The 18,648-nt window shown below is 52.8% G+C and overlaps 2 protein-coding genes across 2 annotated transcripts; one reads left to right on the forward strand and one right to left on the reverse strand.

The window, feature by feature from the left end:
- The first annotated feature begins 3,478 nt into the window (after positions 1-3,478).
- On the forward strand, positions 3,479-5,267 carry LOC120320514 (actin cytoskeleton-regulatory complex protein pan-1-like). The gene is made up of 3 exons (XM_043206811.1): positions 3,479-3,770; positions 3,906-4,491; positions 5,084-5,267. The coding sequence occupies exons 1-3, from the start codon at positions 3,479-3,481 to the stop codon at positions 5,265-5,267; spliced, it is 1,062 nt and encodes a 353-aa protein (XP_043062746.1).
- A 10,048-nt stretch (positions 5,268-15,315) lies between these two features.
- Positions 15,316-17,605, reverse strand: LOC122319483. Its single transcript, XM_043206812.1, has 3 exons — positions 17,225-17,605; positions 16,270-17,032; positions 15,316-16,166 (listed from the first exon to the last, which is right to left on the reverse strand). Exons 1-3 carry the CDS (start codon positions 17,603-17,605, stop codon positions 15,316-15,318), a joined length of 1,995 nt encoding a protein of 664 aa, XP_043062747.1.
- Positions 17,606-18,648: the final 1,043 nt, after the last annotated feature.

Genomic DNA, 18,648 nt, shown 5'->3' on the forward strand with positions numbered 1-18,648 from the left:
GGCGCGCATTCGTATGCAGCAGCGGGCGGCCATGGCGGCCATGCACGAGGTGCAGAACCAGTCGAGGAGAAAGGAGGAGTCCGAGAGCAGGTGGCAGCAGGAGGCAGCAGGAGCTCCAAAAGGCGGAGGCAGAGGAGCAAGCGGCCTGGAACATAGTCGCCTGGCAGGAGGAGGAAGCAGTTGGTCAGGAGGAAAGGGAGGTACCCGCTACCCCGCGGCATGTCCATTCGGCAGAGGTGGTCCGGATAGGGTCCCAGGGTCAACGGGATCTCAGGAGTGTTCTGCGGTAACTGCAAGGCCGGATTTGAATTTTCCCAGAGAAAGGGGAAGATGTGAGGAGTTGAAAATCCGCACACATGTGGATGGTGATCGCATGAGGAGGGTCTGCCTTTGCCATTTACTCAACAAGTCAACGCGTAGTAATAGAGTTTGGAGACTCTGAGCTGGAGAAAGAGAGTTTGGAGACTCTGAGAGGAGAGAGTTTGGAGATTCTGGAAGTGGAGAAAGAGAGTGCAGAGTCTCTGAACTTATAGGAAAGAGAGTTTGGAGAGTCAAACGGTTTAAAGGCAGAGACAACGGGTGGCTCGAGGAAAAGTTGTCGGTCGCAGTAGTCCAAAAGAACGGCGAAGAGGACGACATGAACAAGTTCCTGGAAACAGAGCTCGCGGAGTTTTACTCCATGACCGGAACATCTTGTATAGCCGAGCACACGATAACCATGAAGGATGATAAACCAATTAAGCAGAGATACTATCCTAAGAATCCAAAGATTCTAGGGGAGATCAATGCAAAGGTGGACGAACTTCTGGAGATGGGAATGATAGAGCATTCAAGGAGCCCGTACAGCTCACCCATAGTCATGGTGAAAAAGAAAACGGAAGAATGGAGATTATGTGTGGACTTCAGGCAGATAAACGCAAAATCCATAAAGGATGCCTACCCGATGCCACGGATAAACTACATCATCGACCAACTAAGGGAGGCGCGCTTCATAAGCAGTCTGGACCTCAAGAATGGGTATTGGCACATACCGTTGGAAAAGTCAAGCCGGGGCTTCACGGCTTTCACGGTCCCAGGAAAAGGGCTGTTCCAATGGAGACTGACGTCGTTTGGACTACACTCCGCGTCGGCCACATTTCAACGCGCCCTAAATCAGGTGATTGGACCGGAAATGTAGCGACATGCGTTTGCGTATCAGGATGACATCATCGTGATCGGCCGCACCCTAGAGGAACACAAAAGAAACCTCAGGGAAGGGTTCCGCCGTTTGAAGAACGCGAACCTAAGGATAAACCCAGAGAAATGCCAATTCTTCAAGCCAGACCCAGTCTTGGAGTGCCCCGACTTCGGGAAAATGTTCATCCTGCAAATGGACGCCAGTGACTACGGGATTGGCGCAATCCTCACACAGGACACGGAAGATGGCGAAAAGGTCATTTCATACTCTAGCCGGACCCTAAACAGAGCCGAGAAGAACTACTCAACAACAGAGAAGGAATGCTTGGCAATTTTGTGGGCTATTCGAAAGCTAAAGACATACCTGGAGGGCTACCACTTTAAGGTAGTGATGGATCATATGGCACTGAAGTGGCTGAACAACATAGAAAGCCTTTCGGGAAGAATTGCCAGATGGGCGTGGGAGCTGCAGCAGTATGACTTCGAGGTAGCATATAGAAAATGCCAGCTGAACGTGATAGCAGATGCGTTATCGAGGCAGCCACTGCCAGAGTCTGTCGCAGTAGAACCCGAAATTCTGAGAAGATCGCAGGACAAAGAAGCCGATTCAGAATGGAGCTGGATCACGGAATTGCGAGAGAAGATAAAGGCACATCCCCAAAAGTTCCCAGACTACGTATGGGTGCGTAGTACCCTTTAAAGGCAGATTCCGCATAGAGCAGGGAACGAAGATGTAGTGACCTGGAAGCTATGTGTTTCGCGGCAGCTGAGGGAAACTGTCCTACGCGAAAACCACAACTCCCCGGCAGCCGGTCATGTAGGCAGTCGGAAGATGATTGCACGGCGGGAAAGATGCTGACACAGATCCCGGAGGAGCCCTGGGCGACAGTGTGCGCCGATTTCGTCGGACTACTACCAAGATCGAAGCATGGAAACAGTATGTTGTTGGTGCTGATCGACAGCTTTTCAAAGTGGTCGGAGTTGGTGCCTTTGCGAACATCCACGGCGGAAACGTTGCAGAAAGCGTTCAGGGAACGCAGAGTAGCACGATTTGGAGTACCGATTACGGACAACCGCGTGCAGTTTACGAGCCGGGCTTTTAAGAAGTTCCTAAACGATTCCTCCACAGGAGAATCCAACGGAGAGAGCCAACCGCACTGTGAAGGCAATGATAGCGCAGTTTGCCGGACAGAACCAGAGGAATTGGGATGAAAGATGGCCCGAAATCATACTGGCTGTGAATTCCAGTGTTTAAGATTCCACAGGCTACTCACCGGCATTTTTGACACAGGGCCGCGAGCCAAGAGTACCGAACGCACTCTATGACAGAGAAACGCTAGGTACAGGAAGGCAACCAGAGTCACCGGAAGGAAACGCTGAGAAGATGAAAAAGATATTCGAGATTGTGCGGAGGAACCTGGAAAAGGTGTCCCAGGACCAAGCAAGGCATTAAAACCTGCGGAGAAGGCAGTGGACGCCAAGGAGTGGTGTGGGCCAAAGAGCACCATTTATCCAAAGTGTCTGAAGGGTTTGTGGGCAAACTAGCTCCGGGGTTCGATGGGCCGTACCAAATCGTGGATTTCATATGTAAGATTATATGTAAGTGATATGTAAGATTCGCCACCGGAAGGTCAAAAATGACCGCTCGGAAAATGTAAGCGACCTAAAGCAGCAGGGGAAAGAGGAGAATGATGATGAGAACGTGGATGCGGATAGAACAACAGCACCTGAGAACGGACGGGGTTCGGCAGACGTTCTAGCGTCAGCCCAATGCAAGAGTCAACGGATGCGGACCGCGAGCTGACCAGAGTATTGTCTCGATAACCACCACCAGGGAGGAGTAAGGTCACAAACGGCGGGAAAGTTGAGGAAGACAGCACCTGAGAACGGACTAGGCTCGACAACCGTTCTATCGTAAGGCCAGGGCGAGAGTCAACGGGCGCAGATTGCGAATCCAACAACCGTTCTAGCGTCAGGCCAAGGCGAGAGTCAACGGAAGCGGACCACGAGCGAACCAGAATCCTGCCTCAACAACCACCCCCAAGGGTAAGGAAGATCTCCAGCAGCGGGATTTGAAAGGACGGAAATACCTGAGAGCGGACGAGACCCGACAACCGGTATAGCGTCAACGGAGACACCCCACCAGCGAACCAGAATATTGCGCCAATGGACATAACCGAGCGAAGCGGGACAGAGGGAAAGGAAGGCGAAAGAACGACCGTTATCCGTCTGGTTTTCGCCAGAGTCCACAGACCCACCACCAGGGAACAAGGATCGAATCCGGCTCAGGTCAGAGAAGACAATGAGACTGCGCAACCGTTCAATAGGAAGGCCGCTTTACTTTTCCCGCGGAAAGAGGAGAGATGGTACAAAACAAAGGGAACGGTACCGTAAAGACAGGCGACGAGAGTTGGAAAACACAAGACCGCCGAGGGACATAACGGTGACAGCCAAAGAGGAGACGCAAAACCGAGGTATGGTGGAGGCGTTGGCAGAGGGTTCGAAACACAAAATGTTCGACAACCGCCATGGATACTCGCACTACGGAGCAACAATCGAGGCTGGCCGCTCTGAGTCAGAGTCCCGAAGGGCCCGTAGAGGGGCATGGGCGGTCGGGGGGTAGGCGGTTGCCTCACCCGCGGCCCACCCAAACTCCAAGGCGAGTTGCCGAGGACGATCGAGGCGAGGACCCAGAACCAGTGGTCACCTCGGACGAGAGTGAACTGGAGTGGGAGGAGGACCCCGCGAAGGACAGGAGGACCTGGAGGCTCAGGAGAGCCAGGAGCGCGGCAGACAACCGGGGGTCGTGCCGGTCTTCGAGGAGGCGAGGCGGAACCCTAGAGGGAGCGGGGAGGCGTCGGCGGCGATGGCAGTCGCCAACGTGAACATGCGGAAGCTGGAGGCCGACCGGCTGGTAGCAACGAAAGCTCCACGAGCCACGGTTGGCGACCCGCGAAGAGTACGAAGCCGCCAAGGCGGCGCGCATTCGTATGCAGCAGCGGGCGGCCATGGCGGGGTGCAGAACCAGTCGAGGAGAAAGGAGGAGTCCGAGAGCAGGTGGCAGCAGGAGCTCCAAAAGGCGGAGGCAGAGGAGCAAGCGGCCTGGAACATAGTCGCCTGGCAGGAGGAGGAAGCAGTCGGTCAAGAGGAAAGGGAGGTACCCGCTACCCCGCGGCATGTCCATTCGGCAGAGGTGGTCCGGATAGGGTCCCAGGAGCCATCCCCACCCCCCTCACCCACTCCGACGGCGGGAATCCCGCCCACGCCCCGGCACTGGCCACCCAGCCCTCCACCCAACCCAGTTTTCATGTCGACGTGTGTGTGTTGAAGAGCGGCGCAGAGAGGGCATCCATCCACAGCATCGTGGTCCGCCTGGGGGGTGAGGTAGTGGAAGAGAGAGAGCCACGCTGCCGAAAGAAAGTGGTGTACGTTAAAGTAAAAAAGAAATGGAAAAGAGAAAAGAGAAAACTTACCTGAAAATTCCTTTTGTTGTCAGAGTTTGCTTTGTCACCATGTGCTTAGGGAAGGGGGCGCCTCGATCACAAGGCGGTCGATCGGCACTCGATAGTGTCAATCGATGGGCAGAAATATCGGAACAAGCAGCACATGACGAATCACACTAGAGAAACACTACGGTCATCGGGTGGCAACGCCGCAAAAAAAAAAGTTATCGACAACAATCGATCGACGGGCAGAAGTGTGACCAGATGACGAGAACACGAAATGCGGAATGTTTGTGATGAAAGAAGTAGCGTCACAGAAATTCAAATGGACGGCAAGATTTGAAAAAGAAGGAACGAGGAACATACTGAAGGAGATCAGCGCTTTAAGACGGAGATGTGAGGGTCAACGGGATCTCAGGAGTGTTCTGCGGTAACTGCAAGGCCGGATTTGAATTTTCCCCGAGAAAGGGGGAGATGTGCCGTTGCCAGTTACGCAACAAGTCAACGCGTAGCAACGGCAGTGCGAAACCTGGAGAAATAGAGTTTGGAGACTCTGAGCTGGAGAAAGAGAGTTTGGAGACTCTGAGAGGACAGAGTTTGGAGATTCTGGAAGTGGAGAAAGAGAGTGCGGAGTCTCTGAACTTATAGGAAAGAGAGTTTGGGGAGTCAAACGGTTTAAAGGCGAATAACGGGACAAGTCGAGCTTTGGACCGGGCCAACGGTAAACTAGTGAAATTTGGATCCGGAGACTGGAGACCAAAGAGAACCGTAAATGGAGGCCTATATAAGCACGCCAAAAGCTGGAAGCGGGACGAGAAGCGGAACAAGAAAAGTCTCCGAATTGAGACGCAGGTAGCTGAGGTCCAGTACGACGAAGCACGAGTAGCCCAGAGGCATCCAACAGGCGAAGCCAAACCAAGGAAGCACAGGAAAAATGGCAGGGATTGTGGTGTAGACCCGGTGAACTCTGTAGGAGACCGAGTACTTGAACCAGGCGATTACCTAAGTGTGTCCGTGCGATCCAAACAGGCGTGGTACCGGCACACCAGTTCGAACCAGACGTGGGGTTGACGTTTTGCTGTTCTACAGGCGTTTGCCATGGGGATCACAGCCGTTAGCTGGCGTGAGTCTGCGTAAGACAACAATTCTCAGCCCAAATGACGAGCGCCCAACCACGAAGGTCCACGCCAATCAGGACGACGAGAGCGGCGAGACAGAGGAGCGAGGCCCTTGGACAATTTATCCAGCACTACGGCTGGATAATCAGATTTTATTGTAAGTCCAAGCACGAATAAAGACCAAAGAACGAAAACTGCAAGTGTTATTACTGGTAACCGGGTGATCACGTTGTCTATAAATTTGGTGGGACGATCGTACAAAATCTATTGAGCTAGCCGCACGTATTCCGTAGCGAGCAGACCAATTAAATCAGTTTGTTACATCTGGCGCCCAAATAACGTAATTATCCCGACAGTAGACACAAAAAAGTAGAATGGGTAGAAGTTGGATCTACCTTCTTGAAAAAGAAAGGTTTCACATATGCCGCACAGAGGTTGCACATATCACTGTCCGGAAGGACAGAGGACATGCGAAAGGCCCTAGCGGAGTACAACGCTGATACGGAAAACGACCCGAAGCAGTTTGGACAGAATTGGACAGACCAGGTTCAAGCATAAAGCTGACGAACCCCGAGGGTAAAGACCTCATCGCAAGTCTGAGCATGGAGGACATGCAGAGGGAAGGTCAACGGAGAGAGACGAGCAGGGAAAGGAGGCCAAGTCTAGAAAGACCCAGGCCCAGCGAAACAAGTCAGAGAATGGTCTTTTCGTTTTGACGGAGAAGAAAAACCCTGGAGGACTTGGGCCGAGTTTATAGATAGTTTCCAAACGTATTTCCTGCCCAGGGGATACTTTACAAAGCTCGCGGACAAGGTGAGACAAAGGAAGCAAGGGTTTATGGAGGCATTCAAGGACTACATGGTCGAGATGCAGACCCTGATAAGACCCCTTGGGTATGGGAAAAAGGAAACGCTGGAGCTCATCAAGGAGAACTGCACCCCAGACCTCCGAATAGCGTTGAGATCCTACCACGTGGACGACCTAAAGGCACTCGTGATCCTGGCAGATGAGCCTTTGCGGAAGAACATAAATTCAGGCGCAACAAAGCTCCTACGCGGCACACGTCACTTGTAGACGGTGTGAGGACTCAGGAGAGCTGGGCACGCAGTCCCAGGAACAGTGGGCGCAATATACCCCGGGTCAGTCTAGGCGTCAAAACGCGACCCTATGGAGGCCGCCAGTCACCACCCAGAGACACACTGGAACGACTCTTGCGGGTAACTCGGGTCAGAACCCAACCCATGTTGCCAATCCGCAAGAAGCTTGTTGCAGGTGCGGTGGACACGACCATTGGGCAAGAAGCTGCCGAAAACAGAGGCTGCTGTTTTGCTGGATGTGCGGGAAAATAGGAATCCGAAGTACGGAATGCTGCCAGACAACGGGAAATGGCCAGCAATCTCAGCTGCAGAGAGGCGAGGCGGGGTCGCAAGGTGCCGCCTCTCCAAACTAACTGGCAAATTAATCGAAGAGGAGCAGCAGTTGTCCGCAGCGGTAAAGATAGGTGGGGACACATACAAGGCCATGATCGACACCGTGCCGCGAGCCAAGACTACCGAACGCACTCTATGACAGAGAAACGCTAGGTACAGGAAGGCAACCAGAGTCACCGGAAGGAAACGCGACCTAAAGCAGCAGGGTCAAGAGAAGAATGATGACGAGAACGTGGATGCTGATCCATCGGAAGAGAGCACGGAAGGTGTGCAGGAGAACGACAGCACCTGAGAACGGACGGGGTTCGGCAGCCGTTCTAGCGTCAGGCCAAGGCGAGAGTCAACGGATGCGGTCCGCGAGCGGACCAGAGAATTGCCTCGACAACCACCACCAGGGAGGAGTAAGGTCACAAGCGGCGGGAAAGTTGAGGAAGATAGCACCTGAGAACGGACTAGGCTCGACCGTTCTAGCGTCAGGGCAGGGCGAGAGTCAACGGGCGCAGATTGCGAATCCAACAACCGTTCTAGCGTCAGGCCAAGGCGAGAGTCAACGGAAGCGGACCACGAGCGAAGCAGAATCCTGCCTTAACAACCACCACCAAGGGTACGGAAGGTCTCCAGCAGCGGGATGTGCAAGGACGACAATACCTGAGACCGGACGAGACCCGACAACCGTTCTAGCGTCAGGCCAAGGCGAGAGTCTACGGAGGAAGACCATTAGCGAACCAGAATATTGCGCCAATGGACAGAGGGAAAGGAAGGCGAAAGAACGACCGTTATCCGTCTGGTTTTCGCCAGAGTCAACAGCCCCACCACCTGGGAACAAGGATCCTATCCGGCTCAGGTCAGAGAAGACAATGAGACTGTGCAACCGTTCAATAGGAATGCCGCTCACCTTTTCCCAAAGAAAGAGGAGAGACGGTATAAAACAAAGGGAACTGTACCGTAATGAAAGGCGCCGAGAGTTGGAAGACACAAGAACGTCAAGACACATAACGGTGAGAGCCAAAGATAAGGCGCAAAACCGAAGTATGGTGGAGGCGTTGGCAGAGGGTTCGAAACACAAAAACTTCGACAACCGCCATGGATACACGCACTACGAATCAACACTCGAGGCTGGCCGCTCTGGGTCAGAGGCCGGAAGGGCCCGCTGAGGGGCGGTCGGTGCCCTTGGGGAACAAACACCGTTATTCGTCTGGTTTTCACCAGAGTCAACAGCCCACCCACCAGGGAACGATTATCCGATCCGACTCAGATCAGAGAAGACAATGAGACTGCGCAACCGTTCAATAGGAAGGCCGCTCAACTTTTCGCAAAGAATAAGGAGAGACGGTACAAAACAAAGATCACTGTACCGTAATGAAAGGCGCCGAGAGTTGGAAGACACAAGAACGTCGAGACACATAACGGTGACAGCCAGAGTTAGGCAGAGGCACTGGCCACCCAGCCCTCCACCCAACCCAGTGGTGGTGCCGATCGCCCGTCCGTCCACGACCCCTGCGACACACCCGGAGCCCCAGGAGCCCCCGATCCCAGGCACCAGAGTGGCGCACCAAGTGCGGGAGTACGCCGAGGGAGGCACTCGGTGGCGGCAGCGGACAATCACCTGGACATAAAGAATAGAGGAGGAGGAAGCGGCAAATGATTTCTTTATGTACTCACGTGTGTGTGTTAAAGAGCGGCGCAGAGAGGGCATCCATCCACAGCATCGGGCCCGCCCGGGGGTGAGGTAGTGGAAGAGAGAGAGCCACGCTGCCAAAAGAAAGTGGTGTAAGTTAAAGTAAAAAAGAAATGGAAAAGAGAAAACTTTCCTGAAAATTCATTTTGTTGTCAGAGTTTGCTTTGTGCTTAGGGAAGGGGCGCTTCGATCACAAGGCAGTCGATCGGCACTCGATAGTATCAGTCGGTGGGCAGAAATATCGGAACAAGCAGCACATGACGGGTCACACTATAGTGTAACGAACTGATTTTGTTTGTCTGCTCGCTACGGAATACGTGCGGCTAGCTCAAAATAGTTTGTGCGTTCGTCCCACCAAATTTATAGAATAACGTGATCACCCGGTTACCAGTAATAACACTTGCAGTTTTGTTCTTGGATCTTTATTTGTGCTTGGACTTACAAAGAAATCTGATTATCCGGCCTTTGTGTTGGATGGATTGTCCACCTTCAGAGTTCTCCTGGTCTACACCGCAATCCCTGCCCTTATCCTGTTTTTTTTTTTTTTTTTTTATTACAAATACGGCAGGAAAATAAAATCTTCAAAAGATACCATCCACCGTCCGTGAATGGCATGCACGATTCATAACTCTCCAAGTAGAGTTACGCCTACGTAATAAACAAAAACCTCCGAACGCTCTCCAGTCCTTGCTACGCTCACCGGGACTTCCAGTAAAGGTATTACTTCGGTGGGCAGGATGTGGTGCCAGATCGCAACCCCTCTTTTTTTGCGTTGCTGCGAAACGCTCCTTCGCTAACTCTTTAGTCGCCTTTTACGACAAGCCGAGCCCGCTGAGGTGGTATTCTTGCCCCGGGGGTGCTCTTTATCCATCGGGTCTGCTGGCCGTCTCATCGATGCGAACTCGTTTCATCATGCCGATGATAATGCCATGAGCCCTTACCCACACGGTTTTGTCCGCCAGCATTGTGCGCATTAAGTTCCTCGGGCTGAGCGGAGATCCAGCAAGAGTCTCCAGTATCTCTCTCTCTGTACGGAACCTTACACAGTGCAGCAGGATATGTTCCGCTGTTTCGGCTGAGTCGCTACAGAACAGGCACAGGGCTGAGTCCACATGGCGAAACCTGAAGAGGTATCCCCGGAAGCAGCCGTGATCGGTGAGAAATTGCGTCAAGTGGTAGTCCACCTCCTTGTGTTCGCATCCTGCCCACTCAACTAGATCTGGGATCAGTTGGTAGGTCCATCTCCCTTGTTGCGAATCATGCCACCTAGTCTGTCACACTCCATGCAGCCAGTCTGTGATCTCTTCTCCGGAAATACCTTCTCGCTTTAGGTATTGAGCCTCTATCTCTAGATCGATCGGGGGGATGCCCGCAAGAACATGGGCCGCATCTTCCGAGATTGTTCTGAATCCTCTGATCAGTCTAAGGGCCAGAGTCCGTGATACTGTACGCGCGTTGTCCAAGTGCGTCACTTTATTTGTGACACTCCTCCAGATGGGGGCTGCGTATAGAAGCGAAGATTTCGCGACCGCCACGAGCAGCCTTCTGGCCGGCATCCTGGGTCCTCCTATATTTGGCATGAGTCTTGCCAGTGCTGCTGCTGTCATCGCTGCCTTCCTGCTGGCGTATCTCGCATGCTCCTTGAATGACAGTCTGTGGTCTACAAGAACTCCCAGGTACTTAAGGAATCCAGCTGACTCAATTTGAGCGTCTTTGACCGAGACCCGCATACTCTCGACGGCTTTTCTGCTGCTCAACAGCACCACTTCGGACTTGTGCGCAGCGATACTTAGACCGGCGTTTTCCAGCCAGCTAATAGTTGTGCTAATCGCTGCATTGCTCCTGTCCTGTAACTCCGGTATTGTTTTGGCAACCGCTGCAACTGCCACGTCGTCTGCAAAGCAGAGTAGCTCCACTCCTGTGGGTTTGCTAATGGACAATAACCCGTTCTACATTATGTTCCACAGGATTGGTCCAAGAACCGACCCTTGTGGGACACCTGCAGAGACGTGGTGATTTCTTGGCCCGGCGTCAGTATCGTACCAAAGTATACGGTCCCTGAAGTAGCTGCCTATAATGATCCTGAGGTATCGAGAAATACCCATGTTGCGCATGGCCCCGAGTATTTTTGGCCATCCAGCCGTGTTAAACGCATTTTTTACATCAAGCGTGATGATGGCGCAATACTTTTTGGTGCCACCTAGCCATCGGTCTCCATCAAGGGCGGACTTGGCCAGATCTCAGTGAGAGATCAGTGAGAGCGTCGAGGGTGCTTTTACCTTTCCGGAAACCATACTGGTGCCTTTGTAGGCCATCGGGGCTCTCAGTGAACACCTCAATGCGTGCGTATATGATGCGTTCGAAGAGCTTTCTCACGATGCCCAGCAGGCAAAGTGGGCGGAAACTGCCTGCAGCGTTGGTAGGACCCTTTCCTTTCGGCAGCAGTACCAGCTTCATGTTCTTCCAGCGGGATGGGAAGACACCATCAATCAGGCACTGTTGGAAGGTGTCCCTGAAGATTTCTGGCCTAGCATTTGCGGCAGCCATAACTACGACACCTGGGATGCCATCGAGACCAGGGGCTTTGTTGGGCTTTATCCTTTTTGCCGCTTCGATGACCTCACTTGCAGTGACACCCGGGAAATCCGGGGCAGGGATTTCTTGTGCGGGTTGCCATAGGGTATCCTGATTTGGAAATAGCTCTTGCACGATGGTTGACAGTAGGACTGGGTCCTGTGGAGTACCACCTTCAGCGGCTTTCAGCTTGTTGCTAACCATTTTGTAGGCGATACCCCAGGGGTCTTCGTCGACACTTGCCAGCAATTCCTTAAAAGCATTTGCTTTCGCAGTAGCTATGCCGTTTCTAAGATCTGCACGTTTCGATCTAAAAGCCTCGTGAAGTTCCGCGTGCTAAGGAAGTCCTCTGGCTCGTTGCGCCTGTCTCCTTGCCCTGAAGCATTCCGAGCGTAGGTGGTTGAGGGAGCCGTTCCACCAGTAGACCGGAGGTTTGCGTTTGCCATTTTTCTTCTTTCGCGGCATCGCTGCATCGCATGCAGCTTCCAGCATCTTCATGAGCGACGCCACCATGGATTCCGCATGCCCAGTTGTTTGCTCCATTTGCTCGATGCTAAAGGCCAGCATGTCCTTGTCCAGCTTTCTGATGTCCCATGCTTGCCCAAGGGTGCTCCTTGCATGTCGTTGTGTAATGCACGACGAGCGGGCGCTGAATGTAATTAGGGCATGATCGCTCAGAGTTACGTCCTCCTGAACCATCCAATTTGCAGTGGAGGGTAGACTTCGGTTAACAAAAGTGACGTCGATGAATGATGTACCTCTGTCGTTGTTAAACGTGGGCTTGCCACCATCGTTCAGCAGCACCAGATCCAGCTGGTTCATGGCATCGATAACGGCCCTACCTCGGGGGTTAGATGTCCGGCTTCCCCATTCTATTTCCCAGGCGTTGAAGTCACCGGCGTGGTGTATCAGGTTGTCTAAAAAGTCCTCGAACAGGTCCGGGCTGTCACTTGGCGGGGCATAGCAGCTGTATAGGTGTACACCCTTCACTTTAGCGTACGCAATGCCGCGCATTGGCACACTTTCCTGGTCCTCTATGTAGAGGTTTCTGCAGCATATGACTGCCGCCTTACGAGTAGAGTCGAAAAGAGCTTCTGCATTTTCCACACCAGGGACGTACGGTTCACTTAGTAGCATGACGTCAGCATTGCGCTCTATCGCTGTTTGGGACAGAAGGCTCTGTGCAGCTGCGCAGTGATTAACATTAAGCTGTAGTATGTTAATCATGGATGCGGCGTCTTAAGGCTCCTTTTGTTGTGCTCGCTTTAAAGGTAGGGCATGTAAAGCTACCTGTCGGGTGATTCCTGTCTGTGTCGCTGTTGCAGATCAGGCAATTCGGCGGGTTGACACAGCCTTTCGCTTTGTGACCTTGTTCGCCGCACTGGAGACAGCAGTTCGAGCGATCAGGCTCCTTGTAGTTGAGTGCCCTGTGGCCGTAGCCCAGGCACTTATAGCAACTTATGGGGCGTGTGTCCTGGATGATGCGACAGCGAGACCAGCCAACATTTACTGACCCCTTATTCAGGACGCCAATTGCGTCGATAACGCTGAGCGTAACCGTCGCCACTTGGGTCCCATCTCTCATTTTGCACAACCAACGCACATCTTCTGGATTCAGCTGGATCCCTTCGAATTGGGAGGCCATACAGCTATAAAGCTCCATTGCAGTCGTCGCCTCATCCATGCCACTGCAGGTTAACGCCATTCTCCGCGCGCCCGTGCGGACCGCAGCCATTTCCCGAAGGGATTCTTCGATAGCTCCCCTGTATTCGGACATGCTTGCAGCAGCTTTCCCCTCCACTTCGAGCAACAGCTCTCCTTGTTGGGTCCTCCTGATTTTTTTAACGTGGCTGCCCAGTTGTGACTGGCTCGGATCTGCTTTAAGTTTACGGAGCATGTCCGTGTACGAGGCCTCTCCAGTCTTCTTGATTATGATGGCCTCCGGTTTTTTCCATAGTCGCTTAGGTGCCACCTTGGTCCACTCCGAATTTTTGTTACCCTTTTTGGCAACGGACGCAAAGCTGGGCGGAACAGGCTCGTTCACCTTATGCGTCTGCAAAATCGCGTCCTTGCTAACCAGTAGTTTCTTCTGGGGAGGCTTCGTCGGGGCGCTCCCGATAGCAATACCGCTATTTTCGAGTTCATCATGCCCAGGATGCTGCTCAGATCCTCGTTTTTGTAGGCCGACAGGTCTAGTGGCCTAGACGGCGAAACAGGCGGTGTTCTTGCTGGTGCATATTGGGACGGCACACTGATGAGGTCGGAGATCTTCTTCCTATTCATCTGGGATGTTGAGGGGGCCAAGTCCTCTGCTGCAGTAGCTCCACCGATGCTGGGTGTTGACGTAAGCGTCTGAGGGACGGCTTGCGCTACGCTCACAGTCGCTGGAACTGGCATTACAGCTCGCTCCGTTATCTCCGTGATTCCCACTCCTTTGGAAGGGGACCTGGACATTCTGGCGCTTCGTTTGAATGGGTCCACCACGTCGTCGGGGGCAGGGCCCCCCGCTGGACCGTCCATTAATTGACGGGTGTCAACCCTAGTTTACCCTTTGCGAACGTGGAGCACCAAATTTAGCAGGGGTCCCACGTAGGCCACGGATTTCTCCTAGGCGTTGGCTGATGGAGGTTATTCCGCCTCTTCTCGGACACCAGAGCCTCTACTTGGGCACCGAGATGGTGAGAGGTTGATGATTGGTCTGCCCGCGACCTTTATGCCGGTTCCCTTGCTAAATATTGGTCAACTCCACACAAATTTATATATAAGTATATAATTGTTTGTTTTTCGCAATTTCTATCAAGTGTCCACTTCTAAACGAAATTCAAATTAGATATTGTTTGAATATTATTGTTTAGGTATCGGTACACGATTCGGCTGTTGGAGCAGCCCTGGCAGGGCTGGGTTTGCTGGGTTTGCTAATGGACAATAACCCGTCCTACATTATGTTCCACAGGATTGGTCCAAGAACCGACCCTTGTGGGACACCTGCAGAGACGTGGTGATTTCTTGGCCCGGCGTCAGTATCGTACCAAAGTATACGGTCCCTGAAGTAGCTGCCTATAATGATCCTGAGGTATCGAGAAATACCCATGTTGCGCATGGCCCCGAGTATTTTTGGCCATCCAGCCGTGTTAAACGCATTTTTTACATCAAGCGTGATGATGGCGCAATACTTCTTGGTGCCACCTAGCCATCGGTCTCCATCAAGGGCGGACTTGGCCAGATCTCAGTGAGAGATCAGTGAGAGCGTCGAGGGTGCTTTTACCTTTCCGGAAACCATACTGGTGCCTTTGTAGGCCATCGGGGCTCTCAGTGAACACCTCAATGCGTGCGTATATGATGCGTTCGAAGAGCTTTCTCACGATGCCCAGCAGGCAAAGTGGGCGGAAACTGCCTGCAGCGTTGGTAGGACCCTTTCCTTTCGGCAGCAGTACCAGCTTCATGTTCTTCCAGCGGGATGGGAAGACACCATCAATCAGGCACTGTTGGAAGGTGTCCCTGAAGATTTCTGGCCTAGCATTTGCGGCAGCCATAACTACGACACCTGGGATGCCATCGAGACCAGGGGCTTTGTTGGGCTTTATCCTTTTTGCCGCTTCGATGACCTCACTTGCAGTGACACCCGGGAAATCCGGGGCAGGGATTTCTTGTGCGGGTTGCCATAGGGTATCCTGATTTGGAAATAGCTCTTGCACGATGGTTGACAGTAGGACTGGGTCCTGTGGAGTACCACCTTCAGCGGCTTTCAGCTTGTTGCTAACCATTTTGTAGGCGATACCCCAGGGGTCTTCGTCGACACTTGCCAGCAATTCCTTAAAAGCATTTGCTTTCGCAGTAGCTATGCCGTTTCTAAGATCTGCACGTTTCGATCTAAAAGCCTCGTGAAGTTCCGCGTGCTAAGGAAGTCCTCTGGCTCGTTGCGCCTGTCTCCTTGCCCTGAAGCATTCCGAGCGTAGGTGGTTGAGGGAGCCGTTCCACCAGTAGACCGGAGGTTTGCGTTTGCCATTTTTCTTCTTTCGCGGCATCGCTGCATCGCATGCAGCTTCCAGCATCTTCATGAGCGACGCCACCATGGATTCCGCATGCCCAGTTGTTTGCTCCATTTGCTCGATGCTAAAGGCCAGCATGTCCTTGTCCAGCTTTCTGATGTCCCATGCTTGCCCAAGGGTGCTCCTTGCATGTCGTTGTGTAATGCACGACGAGCGGGCGCTGAATGTAATTAGGGCATGATCGCTCAGAGTTACGTCCTCCTGAACCATCCAATTTGCAGTGGAGGGTAGACTTCGGTTAACAAAAGTGACGTCGATGAATGATGTACCTCTGTCGTTGTTAAACGTGGGCTTGCCACCATCGTTCAGCAGCACCAGATCCAGCTGGTTCATGGCATCGATAACGGCCCTACCTCGGGGGTTAGATGTCCGGCTTCCCCATTCTATTTCCCAGGCGTTGAAGTCACCGGCGTGGTGTATCAGGTTGTCTAAAAAGTCCTCGAACAGGTCCGGGCTGTCACTTGGCGGGGCATAGCAGCTGTATAGGTGTACACCCTTCACTTTAGCGTACGCAATGCCGCGCATTGGCACACTTTCCTGGTCCTCTATGTAGAGGTTTCTGCAGCATATGACTGCCGCCTTACGAGTAGAGTCGAAAAGAGCTTCTGCATTTTCCACACCAGGGACGTACGGTTCACTTAGTAGCATGACGTCAGCATTGCGCTCTATCGCTGTTTGGGACAGAAGGCTCTGTGCAGCTGCGCAGTGATTAACATTAAGCTGTAGTATGTTAATCATGGATGCGGCGTCTTAAGGCTCCTTTTGTTGTGCTCGCTTTAAAGGTAGGGCATGTAAAGCTACCTGTCGGGTGATTCCTGTCTGTGTCGCTGTTGCAGATCAGGCAATTCGGCGGGTTGACACAGCCTTTCGCTTTGTGACCTTGTTCGCCGCACCGGAGACAGCAGTTCGAGCGATCAGGCTCCTTGCAGTTGAGTGCCCTGTGGCCGTAGCCCAGGCACTTATAGCATCTTATGGGGCGTGTGTCCTGGATGATGCGACAGCGAGACCAGCCAACATTTACTGACCCCTTATTCAGGACGCCAATTGCGTCGATAACGCTGAGCGTAACCGTCGCCACTTGGGTCCCATCTCTCATTTTGCACAACCAACGCACATCTTCTGAATTCAGCTGGATCCCTTCGAATTGGGAGGCCATACAGCTATAAAGCTGCATTGCAGTCGTCGCCTCATCCATGCCACTGCAGGTTAACGCCATTCTCCGCGCGCCCGTGCGGACCGCAGCCATTTCCCGAAGGGATTCTTCGATAGCTCCCCTGTATTCGGACATGCTTGCAGCAGCTTTCCCCTCCACTTCGAGCAACAGCTCTCCTTGTTGGGTCCTCCTGATTTTTTTAACGTGGCTGCCCAGTTGTGACTGGCACGGGTCTGCTTTAAGTTTACGGAGCATGTCCGTGTACGAGGCCTCTCCAGTCTTCTTGATTATGATGGCCTCCGGTTTTTTCCATAGTCGCTTAGGTGCCACCTTGGTCCACTCCGAATTTTTGTTACCCTTTTTGGCAACGGACGCAAAGCTGGGCGGAACAGGCTCGTTCACCTTATGCGTCTGCAAAATCGCGTCCTTGGTAACCAGTAGTTTCTTCTACGGAGGCTTCGTCGGGGCGCTCCTTTTGCTGGCTGCCGCAGGTTTGTGTTGCGCTTCCGTCTGGGTTGCCGTACTCTTTGCGGGGGCCTCCTTGGCTTTGGCCTCCTACAGCTGTATAGCTCAGGCATTTAGAGCTGCCAGCTCCGAGATCACACCCTTGGTTTCCCGGGTAACGTGGCGCTGCGTCTCGAAAGCTGATAGCAATACCGCTATTTTCGAGTTCATCATGCCCAGGATGCTGCTCAGATCCTCGTTTTTGTAGGCCGACAGGTCTAGTGGCCTAGACGGCGAAACAGGCGGTGTTCTTGCTGGTGCATATTGGGACGGCACACTGTTGAGGTCGGAGATCTTCTTCCTATTCATCTGGGATGTTGAGGGGGCCAAGTCCTCTGCTGCAGTAGCTCCACCGATGCTGGGTGTTGACGTAAGCGTCTGAGGGACGGCTTGCGCTACGCTCACAGTCGCTGGAACTGGCATTACAGCTCGCTCCGTTATCTCCGTGATTCCCACTCCTTTGGAAGGGGACCTGGACATTCTGGCGCTTCGTTTGAATGGGTCCACCACGTCGTCGGGGGCAGTGCCCCCCGCTGGACCGTCCATTAATTGACGGGTGTCAACCCTAGTTTACCCTTTGCGAACGTGGAGCACCAAATTTAGCAGGGGTCCCACGTAGGCCACGGATTTCTCCTAGGCGTTGGCTGATGGAGGTTATTCCGCCTCTTCTCGGACACCAGAGCCTCTACTTGGGCACCGAGATGGTGAGAGGTTTATGATTGGTCTGCCCGCGACCTTTATGCCGGTTCCCTTGCTAAATATTGGTCAACTCCACACAAATTTATATATAAGTATATAATTGTTTGTTTTTCGCAATTTCTATCAAGTGTCCACTTCTAAACGAAATTCAAATTAGATATTGTTTGAATATTATTGTTTAGGTATCGGTACACGATTCGGCTGTTGGAGCAGCCCTGGCAGTGCCGATGGTCTGGCAACGCCACTAAGCTCCGATCACATGCCGACGTAAGTTGCCAGCGCTGTCAGCTGTTGTTCTCAGCTGCACCGAATTGCAATGTCATAAATATTGGCAATTTACCAATCGCTCGCGTTTTTTCACTTTTAATCGCGCCGAAATGATGCACATTAGCACCGAGTGGCTTTGGGCAGTTATTCCGCCAAACTCGCCAAGCCGTCTTCGTGATAATAGGTTTTTCCGCGCAGCGTATAAGAAACACGTCCGATTTCAGCAAATGCAACGAGCTTTGTGTGCCCTTATCCTGTGCCCTCCTTAGTGTGGCTTCGCCTGTTGGGCGTTTCTGGGCTACTCGTGCTTCGTCGTACTGGACCTCAGCTACCTGCGTGCCATTTCGGAGACCTTCTCGTCCCAAACGTCTTGACGTAGCGATCTTGCTTCTTGTTGACTACCACAGCTTTAGCTCCTCTGCTGACTTCGATCTAACGTTGTTGAGTCGTACACTTGTTCTCCTTGACTGTCTGTCTCGCTTGCAGCGTTCGGCCTGTTTATATAGGCCTCCCCTAACGGTTCATCCCCTTGGTCTCCAGTCTGCGGATCCAAAGTC

Source organism: Drosophila yakuba, chromosome 2L, assembly GCF_016746365.2.
Source record: "Drosophila yakuba strain Tai18E2 chromosome 2L, Prin_Dyak_Tai18E2_2.1, whole genome shotgun sequence".
Taxonomy (NCBI): domain Eukaryota; kingdom Metazoa; phylum Arthropoda; class Insecta; order Diptera; family Drosophilidae; genus Drosophila; species Drosophila yakuba.